The sequence below is a fragment of the Gymnoscopelus microlampas genome (assembly GCF_963454915.1).
Source record: "Gymnoscopelus microlampas genome assembly, chromosome: 2".
Lineage (NCBI taxonomy): Eukaryota > Metazoa > Chordata > Actinopteri > Myctophiformes > Myctophidae > Gymnoscopelus > Gymnoscopelus microlampas.
In genome coordinates, this window is record NC_139939.1 from 5,335,349 (window position 1) to 5,363,197 (window position 27,849).

The 27,849-nt window shown below is 39.2% G+C and overlaps 1 protein-coding gene across 5 annotated transcripts in view; it reads right to left on the minus strand.

Annotated features, from left to right (window-relative positions):
• Window positions 1-4,337: 4,337 nt before the first annotated feature.
• rrbp1b (ribosome binding protein 1b) overlaps window positions 4,338-27,849 on the minus strand; it is a 43,133-nt gene continuing 19,621 nt past the window's right edge. For 2 of the 5 annotated variants that reach the window (XM_084041624.1, XM_084041623.1), the window contains exons 17-34: window positions 26,956-27,046; window positions 25,093-25,140; window positions 23,416-23,514; window positions 22,798-22,838; window positions 21,906-21,993; window positions 20,743-20,835; window positions 20,110-20,190; window positions 19,533-19,622; window positions 18,481-18,570; window positions 17,824-17,916; window positions 17,094-17,162; window positions 15,733-15,825; window positions 15,220-15,303; window positions 12,668-12,727; window positions 10,237-10,320; window positions 9,938-10,015; window positions 9,405-9,548; window positions 4,338-7,073 (exon numbers count right to left, since the gene is read on the minus strand). In XM_084041624.1, coding sequence (XP_083897750.1) covers window positions 7,035-7,073; window positions 9,405-9,548; window positions 9,938-10,015; window positions 10,237-10,320; window positions 12,668-12,727; window positions 15,220-15,303; window positions 15,733-15,825; window positions 17,094-17,162; window positions 17,824-17,916; window positions 18,481-18,570; window positions 19,533-19,622; window positions 20,110-20,190; window positions 20,743-20,835; window positions 21,906-21,993; window positions 22,798-22,838; window positions 23,416-23,514; window positions 25,093-25,140; window positions 26,956-27,046 — 1,465 coding nt within the window. In that variant the 3' untranslated portion in view covers window positions 4,338-7,034. The remainder of the gene's footprint in view (window positions 7,074-9,404; window positions 9,549-9,937; window positions 10,016-10,236; window positions 10,321-12,667; window positions 12,728-15,219; window positions 15,304-15,732; window positions 15,826-17,093; window positions 17,163-17,823; window positions 17,917-18,480; window positions 18,571-19,532; window positions 19,623-20,109; window positions 20,191-20,742; window positions 20,836-21,905; window positions 21,994-22,797; window positions 22,839-23,415; window positions 23,515-25,092; window positions 25,141-26,955; window positions 27,047-27,849) is intronic. The other 3 variants (XM_084041625.1, XM_084041626.1, XM_084041627.1) reach the window with 3 other exon arrangements.

Here is a 27,849-nt window from a genome sequence, read left to right on the forward strand (position 1 = left end):
TGTTTTTTTTTTTACAATATTGATATTGTGACGATAATATCAATATCAATATATATATGGGCTTGTGTATATGAGCTATTTTTCTATTACTGACCATTTATTGATGAAGTATAAAACAAGGGTGGCGGGATTAAAAGCAGTGAAATATAACTTATGCCATATTACGATATCAATATCCCAGAAGATCAATATCTAGTGTCATATCACCATATCGATTTCACATCGATGGTACTGCCCAGCCCACAAAGCTTAAGCTTCACCCCTATGGTCAGAACTATAGCCTGATGGAACTAAATAGTATGCTGAAATGTGTTAAACTTTAGATATACAGTACTTGCTTAGCTGAAGGCAGTAAGCCATACCTTGCATCCCTATTTAAGGCAACAATATACCCTATGCTGGTACTGAAGGCCGACAGTCGGTTCCCTGTGCCGACGCTAGGGGGCAATGAAGTGGCTTTTCTTTCAGAGTAAAAATCGCAGCTCCGTGATTAGACGAGATTAGGTTCTAATCTAGAATGAGCCTCTAATCATTCTAATCATGCTAATCATGCTAATCAAGCTAATCATTCTAATCATTCTAATCATCTAATCATTAAGTCTTTGGATTCCTCTTAATGATTAAGAGGCTAATTATCTTCTGATGAGAGGCAAGGTCTCACAGATTAAATCCAAACTTGAAGCTTTTTTCCAAAAGTAAACGTTTCAAACATTTTAACAGTGTTTTAAAATGGTTGGTGACTGGAGTGTGAGTCATGAAATTGTTCATATAAAATGTCTTAATAATAATATATTTTTCTCTTTGATTTGATTCATGCACCAAACTCTCTAAAGCTAGGGGTCTTCAACGTTTTCAGGCCAAGGACCCCCTAGCTGAGAGAGAGATGAAGAAGGGACCCCCTCTATATTGTATAAAATTGTGTTTCAGATTTAACTTTTTTTGTTTACTTGGTCTGCTCTTTTTTTCCCCTCTACACCAAACACCTCTTTGCCAGCATCAGAGAAGGGATGCTAGGGTTCAAGTGGTTAAGGTAAAAAAAAAAATCATATCACATAAAGATTTGGCGGACCCCCTGTATTAACTCTGAGGACCCACCAGGGGTCCCGGACCCCCTGTTGAAGACCCCTGCTCTAAAGTGTGTGTGCTTGTGATTTTATAATGACATCCCTCATTTTTCACAATTTTATTTATCATCTCAAGGACCCCATAACTCTGAGAGTAGCCTACAAATGACAACTTTTAGAGAAACGTGTGTGCACTCTCACAGAGTTAACAGACCTGTAAAGGGTCCTTTTGGGGAACCCCGTCAAGGAAGGGTACCTGGAACCAGTGGTGGAAGAAGTACACAGATATTTTACTTGAGTAAAAGTAGCAATACCACAATATAGAAAGTACTCTACAAGTAAAAGGCCTGTGTGCAAAATGTTACTTGAGTAAAGGTAGGCTACAAAAGTATTGGCATCAAAATATACTTATAGTACCAAAGGTAAAAGTACTAAAATGAATGTTTGAAAATAGCAGACACGTTGTGACGCGTTGTGACGCGTTGTGAGCTTGTAGATCGGCTATTTTCAAATAGCCTATGTATAAAATAGGGTTGAAGTGGTTAATGTATGTTTTATAATATCATAATTTATATCTGAAAAGTAACTAGTAATTCAAGTTTTCAAATAATTGTGGTGGAGTTAGAGTACAATATTTGCCTCTGAGATGTAGTGGAGTAGAAGTAAAAGTATTGGATTTTGGAAATACTCCAGTAAAGTAAACTCAAAATTGTACAGTACTTGAGTAAATGTACTTACTTTACACCACTGCCTGGAACTCATTTTGAGAACCATTGAAGTAGGCTATATATCACTGGTTATCTACAACAGGGTCTAACCTCTTAATATGAATGAATTCATGTGCATTATGATATCCATCTAAAAAATAACACAATGTGGTTTAATTCTGTGTGCAGTATAATTACTGTAGCCCATGGGAGGGTGTCACCTTTTTGGTGGGTGTCTTTTTTTTACCTTTGTGTTTATTTAGCATTTTTCAGACAGTTGGACAGAGGAAAAACATCATTTCATCATATCATTTTTGTTTTAATGTTTTAAATTTACAATGGCAGTTTATCTAGTTTATCTGCTGGGTAGATGACCCTAAAATACATCATCATTTATCACTTAATAATAATCAGTGCTGTAAAGTAACTAAGTACATTTACTCAAGTACCGTACCTAAGAACACTTGTGAGGATTTTTTTACTTTACTGGAGTATTTCCAATTTCCAATACTTTTACTTCTACTGCACTGCATCTCGGATACAAATGTTGTACTTTTACTCCACTACAATCATTTGAAAACTTAAGTTACTAGTTACTTTGTGGATTTTGTACAAATGGAACCAAATGGACCCGTAAGGGTCCATTTGGTTCAGATCATGTGTAGGCTACACCTATACCTCTATGGTGTACACTCTCAGAGTTATTAAAAGGTTTGAGAACCACTGTACTGTGCTACACGAAATGGGACAGAGCCTTCATTAGTATCATTGGTAACACCTGTGAAGGAAGTAAGGAATTTCCAATTTCCGTCCAATATGGTTGCTGTGCATAGAGCTATTAGCTGTACTGATCACATTCATTCATATTTAATACAAATGGTACTTCAACGTGAACATATTTGATATGGCTTCCCACTACTTCTCAACCCTATAGCTCCCTCTACTGCCGAAATCACCTCATAACATCCAATATTCCCTCTGGCAGAGAGCATGGTGTTGCATGAAAACATCAGTGGTAGAAAAAGTACTCAAATTCTTTACTTAAGTAAAAGTACCAATATTGCAATATAGAAATACTCTGTTACAAGTAAAAGTCCAGATTAAAAATGTACTTGAGTACAAAAGTATTGGCATCAAAATGTTATTAAAGTACCAAAAGTAAAAAGTACAAACATATTTGAAAATAGCAGATCAAATAGCCTATGTTTATAAATAGGGCTAAAGTTTTTAATGTGTGTTTTATAATGTAATAATGTCTATCTGAAAAGTAACTAGTAACTAAAGTTTTCAAATAATTGTAGAGATGTAAAAGTCCAATTTTTGGCTTTGTGGAGTAGAAGTAAAAGTATTGGAAATTGGAAATACTCAAGTAAAGTACACATACCTCACATTTTCACTTAAGTACAGTACTTACAGTAAATGTACTTAGTTACTTTCCACCACTGGAAAACACAATAAAATGTCATAATAGATCTGACTCAACCACTGCATGTTAGTAATGCTAATTATATACGGTTTAAATAGATCTTTATTCCTATAGCAATCATTGATATAGAGTGCTTGTTCAATAACAAGGGATCTCTAACATCTCTCCGGATCTTTAGTAAATAGAATGTTCAGGTCAGGATGCCAATTTCATCCAATCGGGAGAGAGAACTTAATACAGGATACAGGATAAACAAGTGAAAATGGAAAGAAATGAGCAGACAAAATATGGAAACACAAAAAAATTATATTTTAATATATTTTACTTTTTAGTTTACTAAAGAGCTGGAGAGACAGCGATACCACTGACTGAACACACACTCTATAGCAATGATCAGAATATAGAGGTTTAACGTATCATTTTAACAGTAAACTTTGTTTTAAAAGAATATCACTCGCAGCACCTTCCATACTATCTGTCTCTCCTACATTATCTGCCTCTCAGCTGTATACTGTCTGTCTTCTCAAAGTGGGGTCCGTGGACCCCCAGGGGTCCTTGGGGGACTACCAGTCATTTTAACCCCTTTATCCATACTTTGGCTATTCAAAAATAGCAGATCTACAAGCTCATAGTACTATTTAGGAAAAATCGTGAAAATGTTGCTTGTAGATCTGCTATTTTTGAAAAATCGTGAACATCTTTGAATATATATTTTTTAAAGCTAACGTTTTTAACTCAAAACTTTGCTTCTGGGGGGTCCCTGGAACAAATATTTTCAGATGGGGGTCCGCGACCAAATGCATATCATTTTGGGGGTCCTTGACATGGAAAAGATAGACACTGTCCCCCTCTCAGCTGTCCTACCGTCTGTCTCTCCTACGCTGTCTCCCTCTTTTCTTTCCTACCGCCTGTCTCAACAAAGAAAGAAAATATTAAAGGTAGTGAAAGAAAAAACTGGAAAATGTTTCAAAGAAACAACTGAAACAACTGAAAAAACTGAAAGAAACTGAAAGAAAAGAACGTTTGAAAGAAAACAACGGCCCCAAACAACTGACGTGAAGGGCAGATTTAGATGAATCACCGCTCTGGACAAAACAATAAAAACAATAACAGGTGTTTATTTATTTATTTATTTATTTCTCTAAATACGTTTATTTGGTACAAAGTCACATTTTGGTAGCAGGGGGGGGAGGCAACAGAGGCGTTTAAGGCACTTATTGGTTTTTGTATCCGTGTGTGTGTGTGTGTGTGTGTGTGTGTGTGTGTGTTCCATGACAAATGAAAACACCCACAAAAAGAAACAACCCTTCCTTTTTTATTCTGGATACAACCGGTTTAAAACAGGAGGGGGAGGTAAAAAAAAAAAGCCTGGTGTATACTTCATCGTTACGTCGGTGTGGCGCGGCAAAAAACACCTGACCTACAAGCTCACACAACTCGCTGTGAGCTTGTAGGTCTGATATTTTTTTGCCGCGCGACACCTTTTCGTACGACGAGAGTCTACGCTAGGCACGAGTCATTGCACCATTATGCATGTTTCAACATGCAAGATTTTCCCTTTTTTCATTTCTCTCTCTCGATAAAGCCTAGGATTTATACTTCGCGGTACGGCGGTGTCACGCGGCCATCTACGATGCTACGCGCTGTCGTACTATTTGCGCCGTACGGCGGAGTATGAATGAAGCGTAACACTGAACCGTTGAGTGTTATCAAATAAGGCTTCTCCGAAGCACTCGGCTCACATCTTGGACAACAACCGTGTTTCTAGTTTAAAACCACTGGCGTTTTGTGTTACTTAACACATTGGTTCTAAAAGTGGGGTCTGGGGACCCCCAGGGGTCCTTGGAGGGGGGTTCCAGGGGGTCCCCAGCAAAATGTGTTAAAGCATCACAATAGTTTTAACCTTTTATACTTTGGCAATTCAAAAATAGCAGATCTACAAGCTCATAGCGCTGCACCGAGTGCCGCACTATGAGCTTGCAGATCTGCTATTTTTGAAAAATCTTGAACATTTTGTGCAAACCTTTAAATATATATATATGTTTTAAGTGAACATTTGTAACTCAAATCTTTGCTTCTGGGAGTCACTGGAACAAAATATTTTGAGATGGGGGTCCGCGGCCAAATACATATAACATGACATGAAAAAGTTTGAGGACCACTGACTTAACATCATAATGTCGATAAAAATATGTCATGCCAATTCAAATGTTATCATGTTTGTGATTTACGTTAACATGAATTGTTAACATGAATTGTGTTAAAAGGTAACAACTGTGATCGCCCCCCAAACTAAAAACATAGTTGTAGAAAAATGACATTATTTTTTTCCTTTTTTTTGGCAAGTGCAGACATAAGACTAGCCTTCGCTGGATTCAACAACAACGTAAATAAATGAATTCCACGAAGGCCGGGAAACGGTTTGTCTGACTGTAATACGGAGCATTAATAAAAACGACTCAAAAAAATCACATTGAACTGTATGTCCTCGTATAAGGCACATCCCTAACAACAATACCTCCAGCATAACAGCTTAGTTTGATTTAAAAAATGACACAAAAAAAGAAATTCATAAAAAGGATTTCCCCGATATTCTTTCCTCAATCTCCCACGCAGAATCACTTGGAGCCAGTTAAATCAATATAGTCGACAAGGGACAACCTTTCAGGTCACATTTTGGATGACTGGCCCTTTAACCATTTTAAACCCTATATTACTTCGTTGCCCGGGGTCCCCCAAGGCTTTGTACTTGGTCCGGTCTTTTGTTTTCCCTCTGCACCTAATCTCTCTCGCCGAATATATTTTCGGGCGAATGTTTCACCCCAGAATAGGGGCGCTAGGGTTCATGTGGTTAATGTATTATAATAATAATAATAATAATAATATATAGCACTTTGGATGACTGGTCTAATGCATAATAATAATAATATATTGTCAGGCAGAAACCTGTCTTATCTCCATATTTCAACTTTTTAGCTTTTGTAAATTAATGCCCTACTTCATCCTATAAGAGTGTCGCACAAAAGTGGTGAAAATAGCCGATCTACAAGCTCACTAGAGAGCTCGTAGATCGGCTATTTTCACCATTTTCCTTTTCTTTTCTTAACAGTAAAAAAGGAACGGTGATGGACATATACGAGGTTTCCACGTGACATGCTGCGACGACGTAGGACTTTGTATGACGGGTCTCGTTCTCATATATTATAATAAATAGGATACTACGGTTGTATTCACACCAGACGCGACGCAAATTCGGTTTGAGTGACGCGGTTCAACGCTAAGTCAATGCAAAGGCGGCAACATCGAGCTGAAGTTAAAAAGAGCATTCAGCTCGAGCGGTTTTCCGCCTAAGCGAACAGAGCTACAGTCACCGTGTGTGTGTGTGTGTGTGTGTGTGTGTGTGTGTGTGTGTGTGTGTGTGTGTGTGTGTGTGTGTGTGTGTGTGTGTGTGTGTGTGTGTGTGTGTGTGTGTGTGTGTGTGTGTGTGTTTGAGTGGGTGGGTTTATGGGGAGTCAAATATCACTATCAAGCGAAAATGTCGCGTCCGGCGTGAATGCGATGGAACAACACATTTCCCGCTCTTTTTCTCTCTTTTTTTTTTGCATCTGGTGTGAATTGCACCTTTGCTCATGAAAACGTAGCCTCTCATTGGCTCCGTGTGTTAACTCGACTCTACACTCTCAAGACTACCAAGTAAACGGAGGAATGTTTTCGAGTGGAATGTGTGGAAGACATGGTTTGGTTTGGTTCACTGCTGGTGGTGTCAAAGATGGCCGACATGTTGGGTCGCCGCATGCGGTGCCAAGATGGCCGCCGGGTGGTGTGATGTGTGAGAGATCAGACTGAAGTTCCTTCCTTGGGCTGCTCAGTCTGTTCCTAGAGGAGACGAAGCACAAACACTCTAATCAGGATTTTAAAAATAACATGTTGAATATATACACTACGGTAATAGTCAGTGGTGGAAAAGGTACTCTGATATTTTAAGTAAAAGTAGCAATACCACAATGTAGAAATACTCTGTTACAAGTAAAAGGCCTGTGTTCAAAATATACTTAAACTACCAAAAGTAAAAGTACTAGGATGTTTGAAAATAGCAGATCTACAAGCTGACAGTGACACGTTGTTGGCTTGTAGATCGGCTATTTTCAAATAGCCTATGTAGGGCTAAAGTGGTTAATGTATGTTTCATAATACCATCATTTACATCTGAAAAGTAACTAGTAACTACAGTTTTCAAATAATTGTAGTGGAGTAAAAGTATAATATTTGCCTCTGAGATGTAGTGGAGTAGAAGTAAAAGTAATGGAAATTGTAAATACTCAATTGTAAATACTCAAATACCTCAAAATTGTACTTAAATACAGTACTTAAGTAAATGTACTCAGTTACTTTCCACCACTGGTAATACTTCATGTCAGTCTGCTTAATTAGACCAACATAGATTGAACCATTAGGGCGCGCTCCCACCGCACCTTTATTTTACCCCTGGGGCAGAATCTGCCAATGCTTTGTCAATGCAAATGCGTGGATTCCTGGTCTTGAGGATTTTTCCCAAGAATCCACGCATTTGCATTGACAAAGCATTGGCAGATTCTGCCCCAGAGGTAAAATAAAAGTGCGGTGGGAGCGCGCCCTTAGTGTGTAATTGGAGGGTGTTTGAGTGTGGTGACTTCCATAGACATCCCACTTCTCCCAGAGCTTCCAGGAGTCTCGTTGAATATGGGATCAAGTAAGTCATGGACATTCGCCAGTGATCAGAAATGTCCCACCGTTACGACCCCTAGGTTCTCCATGCATGTCATAATGTGTATAGAGGCGGAACAATCGCTTTGTTGATTTTAATTTACAGACAGATTTCATTATACATTATGTATCCTCACATCAGATATTATGATTCAAAATCATTATCGATTATAGGGGTACAAATCAAACTAATTGATTGAATTGATTTCAGAAATAATATTTTTAAATACAATAATTTGTTTTGGGGAGAAATGTGATTCCCCCCCCCCTTTTATTTCTCATTTTCCGTTCATTATACACATAAAAAAAAACTCAAAAAGAATTGGTTAATCAGACTAATTGATTTGGTCAGTTATTAAAAATGTATTATTTCTTTTTTCATTTTGATTTGTTGATTGACCAAAAAAATAATTTCATCCTTTGGCTCCTGATTTGGGCATTTAGCAATGGACCAATCCACCGTTTACACCAGTAGTTCTCAAAGTGGGGTCCCCAGCAAAAGTAGTTAAAGGGATATTTCACTTTAAAAAAAACATTTGGTGATTGTATCGTCTACTCAGGCTTTTGTGAGCCCCCCAGACAGTTTTTAAGTTGCTTGATTCAATACTTAGATATTTGATATTCATCTTATTAGACATGCCCCCTTCCTATACGACCCATTGTAACTTCAAACTCCATTTTAACCATGTTAGATTCATCAAAAACACCCGTCCTTGGTTCACCCGTCTCTTACCGCCCCCCTAATACGCGAGGGGCCGTGTTTTTTCAATTACTTTTTTTCATTTTTTTTTTATTTGGAAAATGAAAAAAAATAAATACAATAAAAAAATTAAATAAAATAAATGAAAAAAAATCTCGGAAAAACACGGCCCCCTCACACATTAGGAGGGCAGGGTGAGTCACCAGAACCAAGGACGGGTGTTTTTGATGAATCTAACATGGTTAAAATGGAGTTTGAAGTTACAATGGGTTTGTATAGGAAGGGGGCGTGTCTGATAAAATGAATATCAAATATCTAAATACTGAATCGAGCAACTTAAAAACTGTCTGGGTGGGCTCACAAAGGCTTGAGTAGATGATAAAATCACCAAATTTTTTTCTGAAAGTGAAATATCCCTTTAACATAGCGTCACAATCATTGTAACCACTTTATCCATCTATTATGTTGGATATTCAAATCTGCTACTTTTTCAAAAATGTTTGGAAAATGTTGGGAAGTCTGCCACATAGTGAGACATTAATATGCTCCTGATTCCAGCATTGAGGCCAGTTCTACCCTCGACGGTTGTGTTCATATACTCACACTGGAATTACTTCTTGGCTTTATGTCTCTGACTTGTTATTTTTATCTTAAAAAACAAACATTTAAAAAGGTAGTGTAAGTGATATTCATTTTTGAGTACTTTTTCCACCACTGCCTAATCTAATGCTAACTGGCTGTAGCGTAGGTATATCTCTGTGTACCTGGGTGAGGATCTGCTCCTGCAGGGCCTTCACGGCGTCCTTCTCTCTGCTCAGCTGCTCCTGTGTGCCCTGCAGAAGCTGCTGCAGCTTGGTGGCGGCATGGCCCAGGTCTTTGGTCAACCTCTTCTCCTTGTCCAGCTTCTCCTGCACGCGTTCAGAGCAGACACAGCGTTCAACAACCGCTTAACTGCATGCGTTCAGAGCAGACACAACGTTTAACACTCCTTAACCCATTGAGACCTGTTGCTACCTATACGTTGTTATACCTTTCAATCCGGATGCCACCTCTGTGTCTCATTAGTTGTTGCTATAATATACTGTAGTAACATATTTTTTTATTTTTAGATAATAAGAATTAGAATGTTTTCAGAAAACCATGGTTAGGTTTTAGAAGGCGTTTTTAGAATCGGCCTCAGGTCTAAATGGGTTAACTGCTGCGTTCAGAGCAGACACAACGTTTAACACTCCTTAACTGCTGCGTTCAGAGATAGAGTGTGGCAGTTGACATGAAGACATTAGAGATAGTTATGAACCTTGAGTTGTGCAGACGAACATTCTTCTGTCTTGATCTGGTCCAGCTGGGTCTGCAGCTCAGAGACACACTTCTGGGCCTGGGCGGGGCACACACACACACACACACACACCACAACATGACATCATTACAGATGAAACATCTCAACAGACTGTGAGTGATGTTTGAGTGCACTTGAGTCTTGAGCCTGACCAAACCAGCTTTAAAGAGTTAACTATAACTATGCCTTCCATTGGAAAAAAAATACATATCGTCAATAAATATATTGATGGGGGGAAAAAAATAAGTCTGATCCCGAACCTGTTCAAAGTCACTGGTCACCTTCTCTCTGGTCTCCTGCTCGGACTGAAGGTGGCCGGCTGTCTGCTCCAACCGAGACTGCATCTGTAAACAGACACACACACAGCACGACCGTTTCATCCGCTGTCGTTTTTAAACCTCAACTGGAAAACGAAATCAGCCTGCTGGTTTGTCATGCTGCTTCAAGCCTATTTGACCCAAAGCCAACAAGTGATTTTAGTGCGCTGTTCAAAAAAAAACAAAAAACATTTGCATGGGTAACATAAAAGCCAGAATCACACAGAGACACAGTTATTGATTTTAGTTCAATGCTTCATTGTGATTGGTTAGTAAGGTGATCGTTAATGCTGGTGATTTTTTTTTAAAAGCCAGAGGCTTTCAGAATGATCAGACTGCTTGACTGATAGGTAGGCCTGTCACAATTAGTACATCATCAGCTAATCGCAATTATTCGAGATAATCTCAATCAGAATGTTGAAAAACATTCATACATTTTCTAACGTTTAAAACAAGTAGTGGAAATAGCAGATCTACAAGCTCACAACACATCGCGATGCAACGTGTTGTGAGCTTGTAGATCAGCTGTTTCCACTACTCGTTTGAAAATATGTCAGTAAATTCTTTGTATATTTAAGTCCCAGTTTTAAGTTCCATTTGTCCCAGTGCAACTTAACTTACAAAGCCTAACAGGCTTACACTAACAGTAACTGTAACTAACAGAAGTGTAATTTGTATTTACATTTTCCAATGTTCAAAGCCAAACACACAAATAAATTATTAATATGAATAAATAATTTGTATGACAAGTAATCGTCAAGTAAAATGCCATGATCGTGACAACCCTACTGAAAGGTCACAGGTCATATTTATACGTTGCATTTCAAAAGTGTTTCAGTTTGAAAAGCGGGAGTCAGTTTGAAGGGACGTTTTTTGTTTGCGTCTGATCATTCTGAATGGGTGCTTGTTGTGTACCATGTGGATGACAGGTCGGGTGGAGTTTCACTTTCTTAACTTCTGACACCTCTCTGTGCCATGCCAGGAGGGGTGCAACAATTTAATACAACTAATAATATTTAAAAAATGCCAATCTACAAGCTCCCAGCACAGACACATTGTGAGCTCATTGTGATCTCCTCACATCTTTCTTAACAATGGGATTTAGGTTAAAAATCTGTGACGTTTCCCTTTAATTCCGTAATATACTAAATTCCATTATCGATTTGAGCTGCACCAGCAACCTGGCAGTGTTAATGCCTTGCTCTGCCCATTGAGCTCCATGTGGAATGAAACCAAAGGCCGTGGGAATAAACCAAAGACTCTTAAACTTCAACTGATTTCCTGTGAACCTTTGGTCTTGAGTCTGTTAATTCTAAAGGACAATTGACCATGAGCACAGAATATGACAGGTTATTTCACTCCACAGTCACTGAAGTAAATATTGGACCCATTCTTCACAAGCCACATAATCCAAACATTCCGACCATAAAGTGATATTTTTCAGACAGAGAAATCAGGAGATAACTGGGGGCTGACACTCTGCATAACGGAACACCAGCTTCCAACTTGCCCTATTGCAAGGTCCTTATCCTGAAGGGACAAACGTGACATCTTTCCATGGGAGCATTGCTGCTGCTTGGAGCATAAAACACAAACTCAACAAAGTTGCAGAACCCATGCTCAGGTGCCAGTCACACACACCTGTGACTGTCACATATCGAGAGTGATTACCAACAGAAGCATATTGGGGTATTTTTTTTGGGGTGTTACTCATTCCACGAATGCCCGATCCTTACAAGCTGTACCTCGTTGTAAAGGTGACTAATCAACGATATAAAATACATAAACCACAATACCAGTTGGTATTAGTAAAGGGGAGAAATGATCGACCGAAGTTAGGTTTCCAAACTTTTTGTGGGCAGTGTTTATATCAAGAATCTCGACACTCAGGTGGCGCAGTGGTAAAGTGCCTGCCCACACCACCGCTGAGGTTGTGGGTTTAAATCCAATTGTCGAGCGTCTATACAAACACAATTGGCCTGTGTTTGGGGGAAGGAAACTGGGTGGGGAGGGTGATATTAGTCACTGCATGCACTCCTACAGGGCGGAGCCTGTCAGCAGGGAGTGTCGGGCAGGAGGAGTAGGACAAAGGCTCTACGTCCTCCCGGTGGGGGCTCCTCACTGGCAGGTGAGTCAGATACAACAGCAGTGGTAAGTGGCAACACACAGAAATGTGTGACGGGGAGAAATCAATTGGCATAACGACTACATCGTGGAGAAAAAAGGGTAAAAGGCACACACACAAAAAAAAAAACTGGCATTACTGTTATTTGCCCAGGGAGCAAAAACTCCACCCATCCTGACCACCCTGGGGGGTTAACTAAACAAGCGCACCCAACAGCAGCGCCATGCAGGGTGGGCTCGGCCCCCTGACCTGTGGGGGGGCGGGGTCTTGCTCCGTGGCTGCTGCTGCTGCCTTCAGCTGCTGTCTGACCTGGAAGAAGGAACGCTGTGTTCACTGGCGCTCTGCTGCCCCCCGGTGGCGGACAGTAGCCAAGTACATGTACTTGAGTACTGTATACTTAAGTACGTTTATTTGAGTATCTGGTACTTTACTTCAAAGACAAATGTTGTAGAGAGTAGACCCCCCCAGGACCCAAACTTACAAACATACAAATTAATTAGCCACATGAACCCTATTTAACAGTGAAAATAGCAAAACTACAAGCTCACAATGCATCGCATAGTGACACATTGTGAGCTTGTAAATGTGCTTTTTTAAATTATTATTATTGGGGTAAATTTATATATTTTTTATACAACAATGCATAGACATATTCAAAATAAAGTGCGCTTTGTAAATTGTACTTTTGAATATTCGTATTTTTACTCCAGTACTTCAACTCAAGTGCAAATTTGACAGAGCAACTTTCACTTGTAGTTGAGTAATATTTGATCAGGAGTATCTATCCTTTACCTCAAGTACTGAAGTACTACTGTGTCCACCACTGCAGCGTTTATGAAAATATTACTAAATCATAAACCAGGTGATCGTCAAATATGTTGCTCATCAATGAATTGAATTGATGTTCACCTTGGTTCTTTTATCAATTCATTTTCATCATTTCTCGCCTCCATCCCACACACTGTAGGTGTATCATTACCAATGCATTGTGGGTAAATAGGTGTACGTCCAAAATGTCACACTATCAGTGGTGGAAAAAGTATTCAAAATGGGTGCTTAACTAAAAGTATCAATGCTGCAATATAGAAATACTTTGTTACAAGTTAAAGTCCGGAATTCAAAATTTACTTGAGTAACAGTACAAAAGTATTGGTATCAAAATGTACTTAAAGTACCAAAAGTAAAAGTACTCATTGTGCAGAATGTCCCATTTCACAAGTTCAAAATGTATAAACATCTTTTGAAAATAGCAGATCTACAAGCTCACAATGCGTCGCATCGCGACGCTATTTTCAAATGGCTGAAATGTATATAGGGCTGAAGTGGGTAATATACAGTATGTTTTGTAATAATAATCAAAATCTACAAAGTAACTACAGTTTTCAAATGAATGTAGTGGAGTAAAAATACAATATTTGGATCCGAGATGTAGTGAAGTAGAAGTAAAAGTATTTGAAATTGGAAATACTCAAGTAAATTTGTAAATATTGAGTACATATACTTAGTTACTTTCCACACTGACTAACATAATAGTATGCCAAATTATGCGAGACTTTTCAGTCTGGAAGCTTAGTAGCTACTCAGTACGTGAAATGCATACTAAATTAGGGGAAACATTACAGCATGCAATACCGGACACAGCACTGGTAATAATATCCCACAGGCCACAATGCATTGTGGTATCTTCGACAACGACATACATGGCGCGCACAGCCACCAAACCTCTCTGGCGTAACTTCAATTACGCTTCTACTAAACACATAACGTACTGTAGTTATTTATTCTATTAAACACATGTAGAATGTCGTTATTTATTCTATTAAACACATGTAGAATGTAGTTATTTATTCTATTAAATAAATGTAGAATGTAGTTATTTATTCTATTAAACACATGTAGAATGTAGTTATTTATTCTATTAAACACATGTAGAATGTCGTTATTTATTCTATTAAACACATGTAGAATGTAGTTATTTATTCTATTAAACACATGTAGAATGTAGTTATTTATTCTATTAAACACATGTAGAATGTCGTTATTTATTCTATTAAATAAATGTAGAATGTAGTTATTTATTCTATTAAATACATGTAGAATGTAGTTATTTATTCTATTAAATAAATGTAGAATGTCGTTATTTATTCTATTAAACAAATGTAGAATGTAGTTATTTATTCTATTAAATAAATGTAGAATGTCGTTATTTATTCTATTAAATAAATGTAGAATGTCGTTATTTATTCTATTCTAAACACATTATTTACACGTTATTTGTTGGAACCGAAACATTTCAATGCCAAACACAGTGAAACAGGAACATGTATGTGCAGTACCTCTGCTTTGTCACAAGATGGTGCACTTCCCTAACACTCCGTGTGGTCTGGTTAGTATTGTATGTCAGAGATGAAATGTGTATGCACACAAAATGATGATGACAAAACAGCATAGGCCTACTTCACTGTTTCTGAACGTCGGGTTCGGGGCCCACCAGGGGGTCCAAATGGACCCTTGCGGGTCTGTAACTCAGAGAGTGTACAAATGGAACCAAATGGACCCGTGAGGGTCCATTTGGTTCCATTTGTACACTCTCTGAGTTAAGTAAACACTGAGGATTTTACAGTGTATATTGGGGGAGCCAGAGATAAGAAAATGGTATCAAATTGTGGGGTCCGTGGCCCTAATGCATATCAAACTGGGGGTCCTTGAAATTCAAAAGGTTAATTAGCATGTAGCATAATATGTGATGTGAGACCCTGTAATGTCATTGTAGCAGTGCATTGTGGGTAGAGGAAACGTACCATAGTGAGCTCCTCTGACTGTTTCAGGGCTTCTGTCTGTGTGGCCTCCAGTTCCCTCTGACTGCCTGATAACTGAGCCTTCAGCTACACACACACACACACAACAACACACAGAATATTAACTTTTATCCATCAATAGTGATGTATTACTGCACACACGTTCAACACCAATCAATCGATAATGCATTATTCATGCTGCGCACACACAGCTATGGAGTCCATTAGTCTGAAATACAAACAGCAGACGCACTTACAAAAGCTCTTAACTGTAATAACATTTAGCTTGAAACGTACACATTTAATGTAATCCAGTAAATATGTGTGAATGACTGAAGAGAACAAAGTGTGTGTGTGTGTGTGTGTGTGTGTGTGTGTGTGTGTGTGTGTGCGTGCGTGCGTGCGTGCGTGCGTGCGTGCGTGCGTGCGTGCGTGCGTGCGTGCGTGCGTGCGCGCGCGCGTGCGCGCGTGCGTGTGTGCGTGTGTGTGTGTGTGCGTGTGAGTCAGTGAGTGTACCTGAGCGATCTCCTCTGCGTAAGTCTGGGTAAAGTTGACAGACTCCAACTGCTTCTCTAGCTGAGCTTCTAACAGCATCACCTGCTCCTTCAGCTGGATGGAACAGAACAGATTCTTCATTACTCTAGTCACGCTCCACCTCATGTTTGTATTGAGGTGGATAATACAGTCTCTCTAAAGGTTCTTACACACTGGGAGCATATATGTTTTGTGTGGTTAAAGGAAGGGTAAGTGATATTTTTTGGTTAAAACAAAAAGTATTTTGTTAAAAGGTTAAAATACTATATTCTGATAGGAATCATTGCTATAGAGGTTTTTTTTCAGTAACAGATGTCTCCCTGTCTCTCCAGCTCTTTAATAAACAGAAAATACATGTTTCGGTAGGTGTCAAAATCTCAGCCAATAAGGAGAAAGTACCCATTTTTAAGCTTAATTTGTATAGTGTTCCAGTTCCAATTTTGTCTGCTCATTCCTTAGTGTCATCACTTCCAATTTCACTTGTTTAATCTGTATCCTGATTGAGTTCTCTGTCCTGGTTGGATAAAATTGGAAATGAAACTGAAACGAAAATGCATTTTCTGTTTAATAAAGAGCTGGAGAGACAAGGAGACTCCTAATACTGAACTAACACTCTATAGCAATGAGTACTATCAGAATATAGAGCTATTTAACAATTATTTTAACCAACGCAAATCACTTACCCTACCTTTAATTTAGCATTCATTTAAACTGCTGTTTTGTGTCATGAGTACATCCACACTATGTGAATATTACGTCGCGATGAGGCGACATACATTTGTGAATAAGCTCGATTTTTCAGTGCGAATAAAAGCATCAACCTCAACCCATTGAGACCTGAGGACGATTCTACAAATGTCTTCTAAATCCTAACAGTTTTCTGATAAACGTATGTTTCTACATCAGTGGTGCTCAAACTTTTTCATGTCAAGGACCACCAAAATGATATGTATTTGGCCGCGGACCCCATCTCAAAATATTTTTGTTCCAGGGGACCCCCAGAAGCAAAGATTTGAGTTAAAAACGTTCCATTCAAAAGAATATGTATATTCAAAGTTTGCACACATTTTTATTTTATTTTTTTAATAGATCTAGAAGCTCATAGCGCGGCACCGAGTGCCGTGCTATGAGCTTGTAGATGTGCTATTTTTGAATAGCCAAAAGTGTAAAATAATGCTTTTTAGCTAGTCTAAAAAGTCTAAAAACGACACAGATGTGTTCCCGGTCATGATGGGTTAACGCATACTAAGCAGACAGACAGACAGACAGACAGACAGACAGACAGACAGACAGACAGACAGACAGACAGACAGACAGACAGACAGACAGACAGACAGACTAACCTGTTCCATGCCTTCTCCTGAGGTGGTGGTCTCTAGCGTTTCCTCCAGAACCTTCACCCGGGCCAGAGCCTGGACACAACGGACACACACAACTATCACCATCAACTAGTGTGGAGAGACCTCCTCATCTGATCCACTTCACACCCCGAGACCTTACTTAAGTTTGACTGGAGTCCCCCCAGGGCTATGTACTAGATCCACTCCTTTTCCCCCCCCTCTACACCAAATCTCTTCGCAGAAAATAGACGATTTATAAGCTCACAATAATATTTCCACACTCACTCCAGAGGGCCACATTGCATTCACTGTCTCTCCGTATTTTAACTTTTTTCGCCATTCTATGTCACACAAAAGTAGCAAAAAAATAGACGATCTACAAGCTCTATTTTTTAATTGGAATCCAGAAAAGTAAAATTTCTATTTAATTGCAAATGCATTTAGTTATACTTATGTTAACATTATGAACTTAAATACAAATACATTGGACATGAAAAAGACAAAAGAATTGTAATACTAGTCATTAGGCTACTAATATAGACTGGAATTAAAGTGGGTCATGTTTGCATGTCTGGAATTGCAACAGCTGAAATCAATAATATATCAGTATTAACCTGCGGGCCGCATTAAGTGAAGGTGGGGGCCGCATGTGGCCCCCGGGCCACCAGTTGCCCCATGTATGAGTTATAATCTTCTCCTAGCATCAGAGTTGTACTTAGTGATGTGTTCTCACCGCCTCACGCTGTTCCTCTGCCTCTGACAGCTTGCTGTTCCACACCTGCTCCTCCTCCTCCACACTCTGCTGGAGAGCCTTCAACATGCCCTCCTACATGCACGCACACACGCACACACACACACACACACACACACACACACACACACACACACACACACACACACGCAACACACAAAGAATATTAGACATTTTGAAAATGTTTGAAAAAAACTGGGGAAATTCTGCAGAAGGAGTACTTTTACTTTTAGTACTTTAAGTATATTTTGATGCCAATTCTTTGGTGCTTTTACTTAAATAATGTTTTTAACCCATTAAGACCTGAGGCGATTCTTAAAAAAAATCTAAATCTTAACAGTTTTTTGAAAAAATATATATAAAAAAAAATGTTCACGATTTTTCAAAAATAGCAGATCTACAAGCTCATAGCGCGGCACCGAGTGCCGCGCTATGAGCTTGTATATCTGCTTTTTTTGAATAGCCAAAGAAATCTAAAGTGACACAGATGCGTTCCAGGTCTTAATGGGGAATGCAAGAATTTGACCTGTAATCGAATATTTCTACATTGTGGTATTCAAACTTTCATAATAAATATCAGAGTACTTCTCCCAGCACTGGTGTAGAGTAATGTGATCATATTAAAGGTGTATTCCTCACCGTTTCAGCCAGAACAGTCCTGTACTGTTCGCACTCTGTCTGCATGCTCTTCTGGGCCTCCTCTGTTTCCTGGAGCTTCAACAACACATCCTGGAACAAAAATGACAAGGTTCCTGGTTTAACCTGGTGTAACAATAACACCCGGATGAAAGAAAAACACTTTTATTTTCTGCTCCTTCCTTCAGTTTTCCTTCTTTAACCACTTTCAACCTGTCCACTCTATTTAGGGCAGGTCAATATTATTTTAACCCATTGAGACCTGAAGCCGATTCTACATGTCTCCTAAATCCCAACAGTATTCTGGAAAACGTATGTTTCTATATCAGTGGTGCTCCATCTTTTTCATGTCAAGGACCCCCAAAACTATATGTATTTGGCCGCGGACCCCCATCAATATATTTTGTTCCAGGGACCCCCCAGAAGCAAAGATTTGAGTTAAAAATGTTCGCTTTAAAAATATATATATTCAAAGATTTGCACACATTTTCACGATTTTTCAAAAATAGCAGATCTACAAGCTCGTAGCGCGGCACTCGGTGCCGTTTTTTTCAAAAAAAATTGCATTTTTTTGAAAATAGCGATCTGGCGTGAAGATTTGTCATTTTTGCCTTAGCCCGATGTACAAGCTCACAACGCATCGTTTTCTCTTAGTGGATGTCAAAAACAGCATACATTTGGGACCAGTGGTGGAAAGTAACTAAGTACATTTACTTAAGTACTGTTTTTGAGGTATTTGTGCTTTACTTGAGTATTTCCAATTTCCAATACTTTTACTTCTACTCCACTACATTTCAGATCCAAATTTGAAAACTTTAGTTACTAGTTACTTTTCAGATATACATTATTACATTATAAAACATACATTAACCACTTTAGCCCTATTTTATACATAGGCTATTTGAAAATAGCAGAACTACAAGCTCACAACGCGTCGCATCGCGACACTTTGTGAGCTTGTAGTTCTGCTATTTTCAAACATTTTTGTTTGAAAACAAATGTTTGGGACAAATCAATCATCGATTGATGATTGATTTGTTCATGTGTGTTCTTACCTCTGAGCTGTTAGTGTGTTCTAGGTCTGTTGTACTGTGTTGTACTTTCACTTCCAGAGCTTTCATTGTGAACGCCTCCAGCCAGGACTCCTGCACACAACAACCAATAAGAATTATATCTAAAACTACAATAACAACACACTAATAATATCTATAACTACAATAACAACACACTAATAAACATATCTTATACACCATGTCTTATTCTAGCACTGACACAGTCATAAACATACATACTGAGGCTGCTAAACATATCATACCTGTCTAAACAGGTCTATCAATAGCTGCTGTTCTACCTGTAGCTTAACGTCATTTCTACTGACACAGGAACCCCCGCTTACATCTGACAAACAGCTGAGACCCCCTCCCACCCACAAACACACAAATAATTCATATTATGTAAACCACTATACGACCTATATAGTAGATACTACATACAGTATCTCATATGGTGCGCGCCTGCATCATGGTGTGACACAGTGAGCGCTGCAGTTTGTTTGAATTTTTTAATGTTTTACAATATAATGACAGACAAGCCCCCCCCCTCATAGGGGGTGAGATAAACAAGCACACACACCTGATCAGTTTCCATGGGAACTTCAGGGAAGAGTGTCTGGAGTGATTTCTGGAACTCTGTGACCTTATCCTCGGCTGCAGACTGCACACACACACACGCACGCACGCGCACACACGCGCACACGCACACACACACACACACACACACACACACACACACACACACACACACACACACACACACACGTGGTTTACATGCTGAAGGTGTAAAGGTATATCGTTGCTGTCCGGCAGAAACCAGCTAACTCCATATTTCCGCTTTTGCATTTTTTTTCCATAAATCAGTGCTATTGAACACCCTTTATGTCTGTGTGTTGGTTGAAAAAATACTGAACTAATGAAAAGTATTAAAAAGCGCTTCTGACAAAACCAGCTAACTCCACCAAAGGGGGGTGGAGTTAGCTGGTTTTGCTGACTCCAGGCTCCTCCCCCTTTTTGACCTCCAACCTCATTGTGAGCTTGGAGGTCCATTCAGCTGTTCTTATCGATGATGAACAAAAACCTCCTAACTCCTACCTTTTTGTTTTGTTTTTTGTTCATTTCCTGAAAAATGATTTTTTTTTTTGGAGTTAGCTGGTTGTTGCTGCCGGACAGCAGAGATATGTATTGAGTCTATGCCGGTGTTTCTACTGACCAGGTCTGCTTTCACCTGGACCAGTCTCTCCTCGTTCAGCCTCTCAGCAGCAGACAGAGCCTCCATGGCCGACCAGTTCTTCTCTCTCAGCTCCTGAGGAGGACAACAGCGAGTCACAATGAACACTTAACCCATTAAGACCTGGAACGCATCTGTCATTTTAGATTTTAACCTCTCTAACCATTATCTTATACCTTGGCTATTGAAAAATAGCAGATCTACAAGCTCATAGCGCGGCACCGAGTGCCGCGCTATGAGCTTGTAGATCTGCTATTTTTTGAAAAATCATGAACATGCGTGCAAATCTGTGAATATATATGTATTTTTAAAGCGAACATTTTTAACTCAAATCTTTGCTTCTTGTGATTCTACAAAATGGCTTCTAAATCCTAAGAGTTTTTTGAAGAAACCTATGTTGCTATTATATCAGTGATTCTCAAACTTTTTAATGTCAAGGACCACCCAAAATGATATGTATTTGAACGCAGACCCCCATTTCAAAATATGTTGTTCCAGGGACCCCCCGGAAGCAAAGATTTGAGTTGAAAAATGTTTGCTTTAAAATATATATTCAAAGATTTGCACACACTTTCACAATTTAAAAAAAATAGCAGATCTACAAGCTCGTAGCGTGGCACTCGGTGCCGCGCTACGAGCTTGTATATCTGCTATTTTTTCGTCTTAATGGGCTAAAGGTATAGGGTAGAATCTTTTAAGTTGTATTTTTGTTTCCTTGGGTTTTTGTTGTTAAAAAGTTAAAGCTCTGTATTGTGATAGTAATCATTGTCCGTCTCTCCAGCTGATAAAACAGAAAATTCATTTTCAGGCAGGTTGCCGATTTCCTCCAATCAGGAGAGAGAACCCATTTATCAGCGTAAATTGTATAGTTACAATTTTATCCGCTCATTCATTTGTTTCATCACTTCCAATTTCACTTGTTTATCCTGTATCCTTTACCAGTTCTCGCTCGTGATTGGACGAAATCGGTAGCCCCGACCTTAACATGTGTTTTCTGTTTACTGAAGAGCTGGATAGACAGGGAGACTCCTGCTACTGAGTCCTGTTACTGAACAAACACTCTATAGCAATGGTCACTATCAGAATACAGAGCTATCGAACACTTATTTAACTCACAAACCAGCAGACGGAAAGCAGGGACTCACATTGCTCTTGTTCTTCATGCTTTCCATCTCTTCCTTCACGCTCTGCAGCTCGTCTTCCAGAGATAACAGCTGGGAGTCTTTCTCCAAACTAACAACACATCATCATCATCCATTAGCTTACACAACACATCACTGTACATACTGACTATTTCATTATAACACAACACTAACTAACTAACTAACTAACTAACTAACAATTTGTAATCAGAACCTCAGGCCTTAATGGGTTAAAGACAGATTTGTACTTAGTGAATCAGCACGGTGCCCATCGGACAGGGGGGGGGGGGGGGGGGGTGCTGCGCGAGAAAAAAAAGGACGCTCTGCTTCCAAATTCAGACGATTTTCGCCGTTTTTTTTCCTCACACCGTTTGGTGAAGCCCCCAAGGTTGGTGGCCTGTGCTGCGCTGCTTTTATCCGCCAGTTTGGGACGTTCACGGCATATTTTGCACCATTACGGTGTGTTTATCATCGGTGACGAGTTCCTCTAACAGCCGCTGCTGGCTGGGTGCACGCAGCGAGGCGATGCGAGGCGATGTGAGACACTCACACAATCACGTGCAGCATGCGTCCCCTCCCCCTGCGCCTAATGGCTGTACATGGGGCCGACGCATGCTTTAGCGTGATTGTGTGAGTGTGGCTTCAGGAAGTAAATTCCTAGCCTCGATCTCCAGGCTTTTATTTTGTAGTTTTGCTCAAAAATAAAAGCTTGGAAATTCCTGTCCCAGCTGTTGGTACGCAAAAGCGCCTCGCGTCGTCTGATGTGCCGCGCATTATTTATTTTGGGTGCGCATGCGCACCTGCGCACCAGTTATTGCACCCCTGCCAATAGACACAAATACAACACGAAAACGTGCACATGTACACACACAGATATCTTGCTCACGTCACATACCTTTCAAATGGCTGATCACTTTCAGTCTCACTTCCTGACTCCTGGAATAAGAGATCAAAATAACACACATCATTAAAAATGACAGTATTGCAGTATGGTTACTTTTGCTTAAAGGGATATTTCACTTAAAAAAAAACGTGGGTCATTTTATCGTCTACTCAGGCTTTTGTGAGCACCCCAGACAGTTTTAAAGTTGCTTTATTCAGTATTTAGGTATTTGATATCAGACACGACATTTTATCAGACACGCCCCCTTCATATACAAACCCATTATAACTTCAAACTCCATTTTAACCATGTTAGATAAATCGAAAACACCTGTCCTTGGATTTGGTGACTCATGCTGCCCACCTAATACGTGAGGGGGCCATGTTTTTTGAAGTTACAATGGGTTTGTATGGGAAGGGGGCATGTCTGATAAAATGAATATCAAATATCTAAATGCTGAATGAAGCAACTTAAAAACTGTCCAGGGGGCTCACAAAAGCCTGATTAGACGATGAAATGACCCAAAAAGATAACATAAGTGAAATATTCCTTTAAGTACAAAATGTGAGTTCCTCCACTATTGGACGCTAGGGTTCAAGTGATTCAAGTGGCCGCATACGAAGGACTTACAGCGTTCTTGCTCTTGTTCTGTTCCACCTCCTCCTTCAGCTGTCTCACTTCTTCCTCCAGCGCGGACACCCGTCTGTCTCCCTCTGTCCCCTCTGTCTCCTGCACAGACACCAACACATTTACACTTTACAGTTTACAATGTTAGGCATTTAGCAGACGCTCTTATCCAGAGACACTTACAAGTGTGAGATCGGAATGAGCAGTCAACCAGTCAACTCTAGTCAATAAACATGAAAATAGGTAAATAATAGGGGTATGGGAAAAAACGATTCGTATTCGAATTGCGATTCTAATGTTGGACGATTCAGAATCGATTCTCATTTTCAAAAAATCTATGTAATTAAAAAATGTAAAAAGCTACGTAATTGTACTCTGCTTTCATGCCAGCAGACTGGAGTAGATCCTGAAATCCTATGTTTTGAACCGAGAATTGTTTTAAATCGAGAATCGTTTTGAATCGAGAATCGTTTTGAATCGAGAATCGTTTTGAATCGAGAATCGTTTTGAATCGAGAATCGTTTTGAATCAAGAATCGTTTTGAATTGAGAATATTTTTGAATTGCAAATCGTTTTGAATCTGGAAAAAAAAATGCAATCGAGAATCGTTTGTTTTGAAAAAAATCAGAATCGTGACCCCAAGAATGAAAATCGAATCGTGAGATAGCAGACGATACAGAGCCCTAGTAAATAGTCATATGTAGAGTGCAGAGAGAACAGTGGTGGAAGAAGTACTCAGATATTTTACTTAACTAAAAGTAGAAATACCACAATGTAAAAATATTCTGTTAAAAAAAATAACAGAATATACTTAAAGTATCAAAAGTAAAAGTACTAAAAGGCTCTGCGACGCGTTGTGAGCTTGTAGATCGGCTATTTTCAAATAGCCTAGGTATATAATAGGGCTGACTTGGTTAAAGGTAGGGTAAGTGATTTGCGTTGGTTAAAATAATTGTTAAATAGCTCTATATTCTGATAGTACTCATTGCTATAGAGTGTTTGTTCAGTATTAAGAGTCTCCTCGTCTCTCCACCTCCTCTATTAAACAGAAAATGCATTTTCGTTTCAGTTTCAGTTTCATTTCCAATTTTATTCAATCAGGACAGAGAACTCAATCAGGATACAGATTAAACAAGTGAAATTGGAAGTGATGACACTAAGAAATGAGCAGGCAAAATTGGAACTGGAACACTATACAAATTAAGCTTAAAAATGGGTACTTTCTCCTGATTGGCTGAGATTTTGACACCTACCGAAAAATGTATTTTCTGTTTATTAAAGAGCTGGAGAGACGGGGAGACTCCTGTTACTGAACAAACACTCTATAGCAATGATTACTATCAGAATATAGTATTTTAACCTTTTAACAAAATACTTTTTGTTTTAACCAAAAAATATCACTTACCCTACCTTTAATGTATGTTTTATAATATAATCATTTATATCTGCAAAGTAACTACGGTCGTAACTAAAGTTTTCAAATACTTGTAGTGGAGTAAAAGTACAATATTTGCCTCTGAGATGTGGAGTAGAAGTAAAAGTACTGACAATTGGAAATACTCCAGTAAAGTAAAAAAAATACCTCAAAATCGTACAGTACTTGAGTAAATGTAGTTACTTTACACCAGTGCAAAAAAACTAACAAGGAGGGATACAAGGAGAGAGAAGTGTTATTGGCACCTGTCCCTCTGTCTCTGTCCCTTCCTCTGTGTCCACTGTAGTGTCCGCCTGCAACAGGGAACCAGCCGCGTTAATCACCTGAACGGCTATTTTCAGAGCTTTAGTGGAGCGATTATAAATTCACAAATATAACATGGTTGTCGTTAACAGATTTGAATTAAGTGGGGCTATATAGGGTTTAACCCATTAAGACCGGGAACGCATCTGTGTAATAGGCTCTATTCACAGCAGCCATATTATGAAGACATTCACAGGTGTTACCAATGATACTAATGAAGGCTCTGTTCCATTCGGGTCAAACAGAGTCAGGGTGCTGATATTGTTGCATGGTGGCTCACTGGAAACACTCTGTTACACCAGTGGGTCTACAGTTGGGGTCCAGGGACCCTCATGGGCTTCCAAATGGCCCCTTACAGGTGTGTAACTCTGAGAGTGTACAAATGGAACCAAATGGACCCGTAAGGGTCCATTTGGTTCCATTTGTACACTCTCAGAGTTATGGGGGTCGTGGAAACCACTGTTCTACACTAAATGGAACAGAGCCTTCATTAGTATCATTGGTAACACCTGTGAAGGAAGTGATAACATGGCTGCTGTGCATAGAGCCTATTGTTTTTTTTTGGCTATTCAAAAATAGAAGCTCAGCTTGTAGATCTGAAAGAATCGCGCACATCTTTGAATATATATTTTTCAAAGCAAACACGCGTAAAATATGTTGTTCCGGGGACCTCCAGAAGGAAATATTTCAGTTACAAATGCTCGCTTTAAAATATGCATATTCAAAGATTTGCACAAAATGTTCAAGACTTTTTAAAAAAATTGCCAAAGAAATCTAAAAATGACACAGATGCGTTCCCGGTCTTAACGGTTTAAGTTAAATGTCAGTTTAGTTAGTTTAGTTTAGTTTAGATCGTCCTTACGTCTTTCAGCGAACATGCATCTTTGTTTAGAGCAACAGCAAAGAAATCACACAATCAAAACAGTGACCAAAACAATCACTTTTTCCTCCTTCCCCGTCTTCTTTTAAACTGAGAAAAAGCCTAAGCTTATTATATTTAATCTAGTAAATTTACATTAAATGCACCTTCCATAAGATAAGTAGCATGAAAACAAAATATCAATGCATTAAACAAAACATCCAACGTTCAGCACTTGGTCGGTTGGACGTGCACTGAATGCATGGAAATCAAATATGGAATGTTGATGGTTGCTGGTTGGCAGTGGTGTAAAGTAACTAAGTATATTTATTCAAGTGCTGTACTTAAGAACAAGTTTGAGGTATTTTTTTACTTTACTGTAGTATTTTAAAATTTCTGTACTTTTACTTCTACTCCACTACATCTCAGAGACAAATATTGTACTTTTACTCCACTACAATTATTTGAAAACTTTAGTTGCTAGTTACTTTGCAGATATACATTATTATGGTTACATGGCGGCTTTCCGACATGTCGCCTTTCCGACGTTAACGAACCCTATACCTAACCCTCACCCTAACCCTAACCGCACGCGGAAGCCACTAGTCGGAGTGGCGAGATGTCGGCGTGGAAGACTGTTACCAATCATTATATTATAAAAAACACATTAACCACTTCAGCCCTATTTTACACAGAGGCTATTTGAAAATAGCAGATCTACAAGCTCACAACGCGTCGCATCGCGACGCATTGTGAGCTTGTAGATCTTCTATTTTCAAACAATTTAAGAACTTTCACTTTTGATACTTTAAGTATATTTTGATGCCAATACCTGAACACGGGCCTGTGTGTGTGTGTGTGTGTGTGTGTGTGTGTGTGTGTGTGTGTGTGTGTGTGTGTGCGTGTGTGTGTGTGTGTGTGTGTGTGTGTGTGTGTGTGAACTTACCGCCGGGCTTTCCCCTGCGGTGTCCAGCTGTGTCTTCAGAGCCTCCAGCTGCTCTGTGAGCGAGGAGATGAGCAGCTCCTTCTCCTGCAGACTGGACCCACACAAAAAAAAACACAACGTTCTGTCAGGGTTTAACGCGTCAACATCCACCTGCTACACTGTCCTATCTGCTCTCCTGTCTTTAAAGGGATAGTTCACCAAAAAAACATTTTTTTTTCCTATCGATTTGTCACCCCATGGAGACTTGAATTCATGGATATTTTTCTGTTTTTGTCACATTCCTAATTAAGCCAATAATTTGATGACCAGCGGACCGGTAGCCAGTGGTTCCGGTAGGACACACAAAGGAGACACTCTGTGTCTCCTACCGGAACCGCTGCTGGTCATCAAATTATTGGCTTACGAATGCGACAAAAACAAAAAAATATTCATGAATTCAAGTCTCCATGGGGTGACTAATCGATAGGTGGGTGATTTTTTTGGGGTGAACTATCCCTTTAAGGGTGTAACAGTTAGTTGATTTAATCGATTTTACAGTTCTTTTTTTCCTTTTCTAAACTTTATTTATTTAGAAAAAGGACAAGTGTGTACATACTACCACACAGTATCAACGTATTCTTTACAGAGTGCTCGTTAACAAGACACCTGTATACACCTGTTTCTTGGCTGTGTGTTTTCCACTTCCTGTCGGATTTCATTGGATATCATTAGTCATCTGACCGGTTTCATTGGATTTCATTGGATCAAAAGACAGGAAGTGGAACACAGTGAAAAGCCTAGGAAACAGGTGAATAAGATGTAGCTTAGATTGAAATATATATCTAAGCTACATGAATTATTACCCTGCTGGAAAAAAAACAGCAAAAAACAGCTTACGATCGTTGCTGGTTTTAG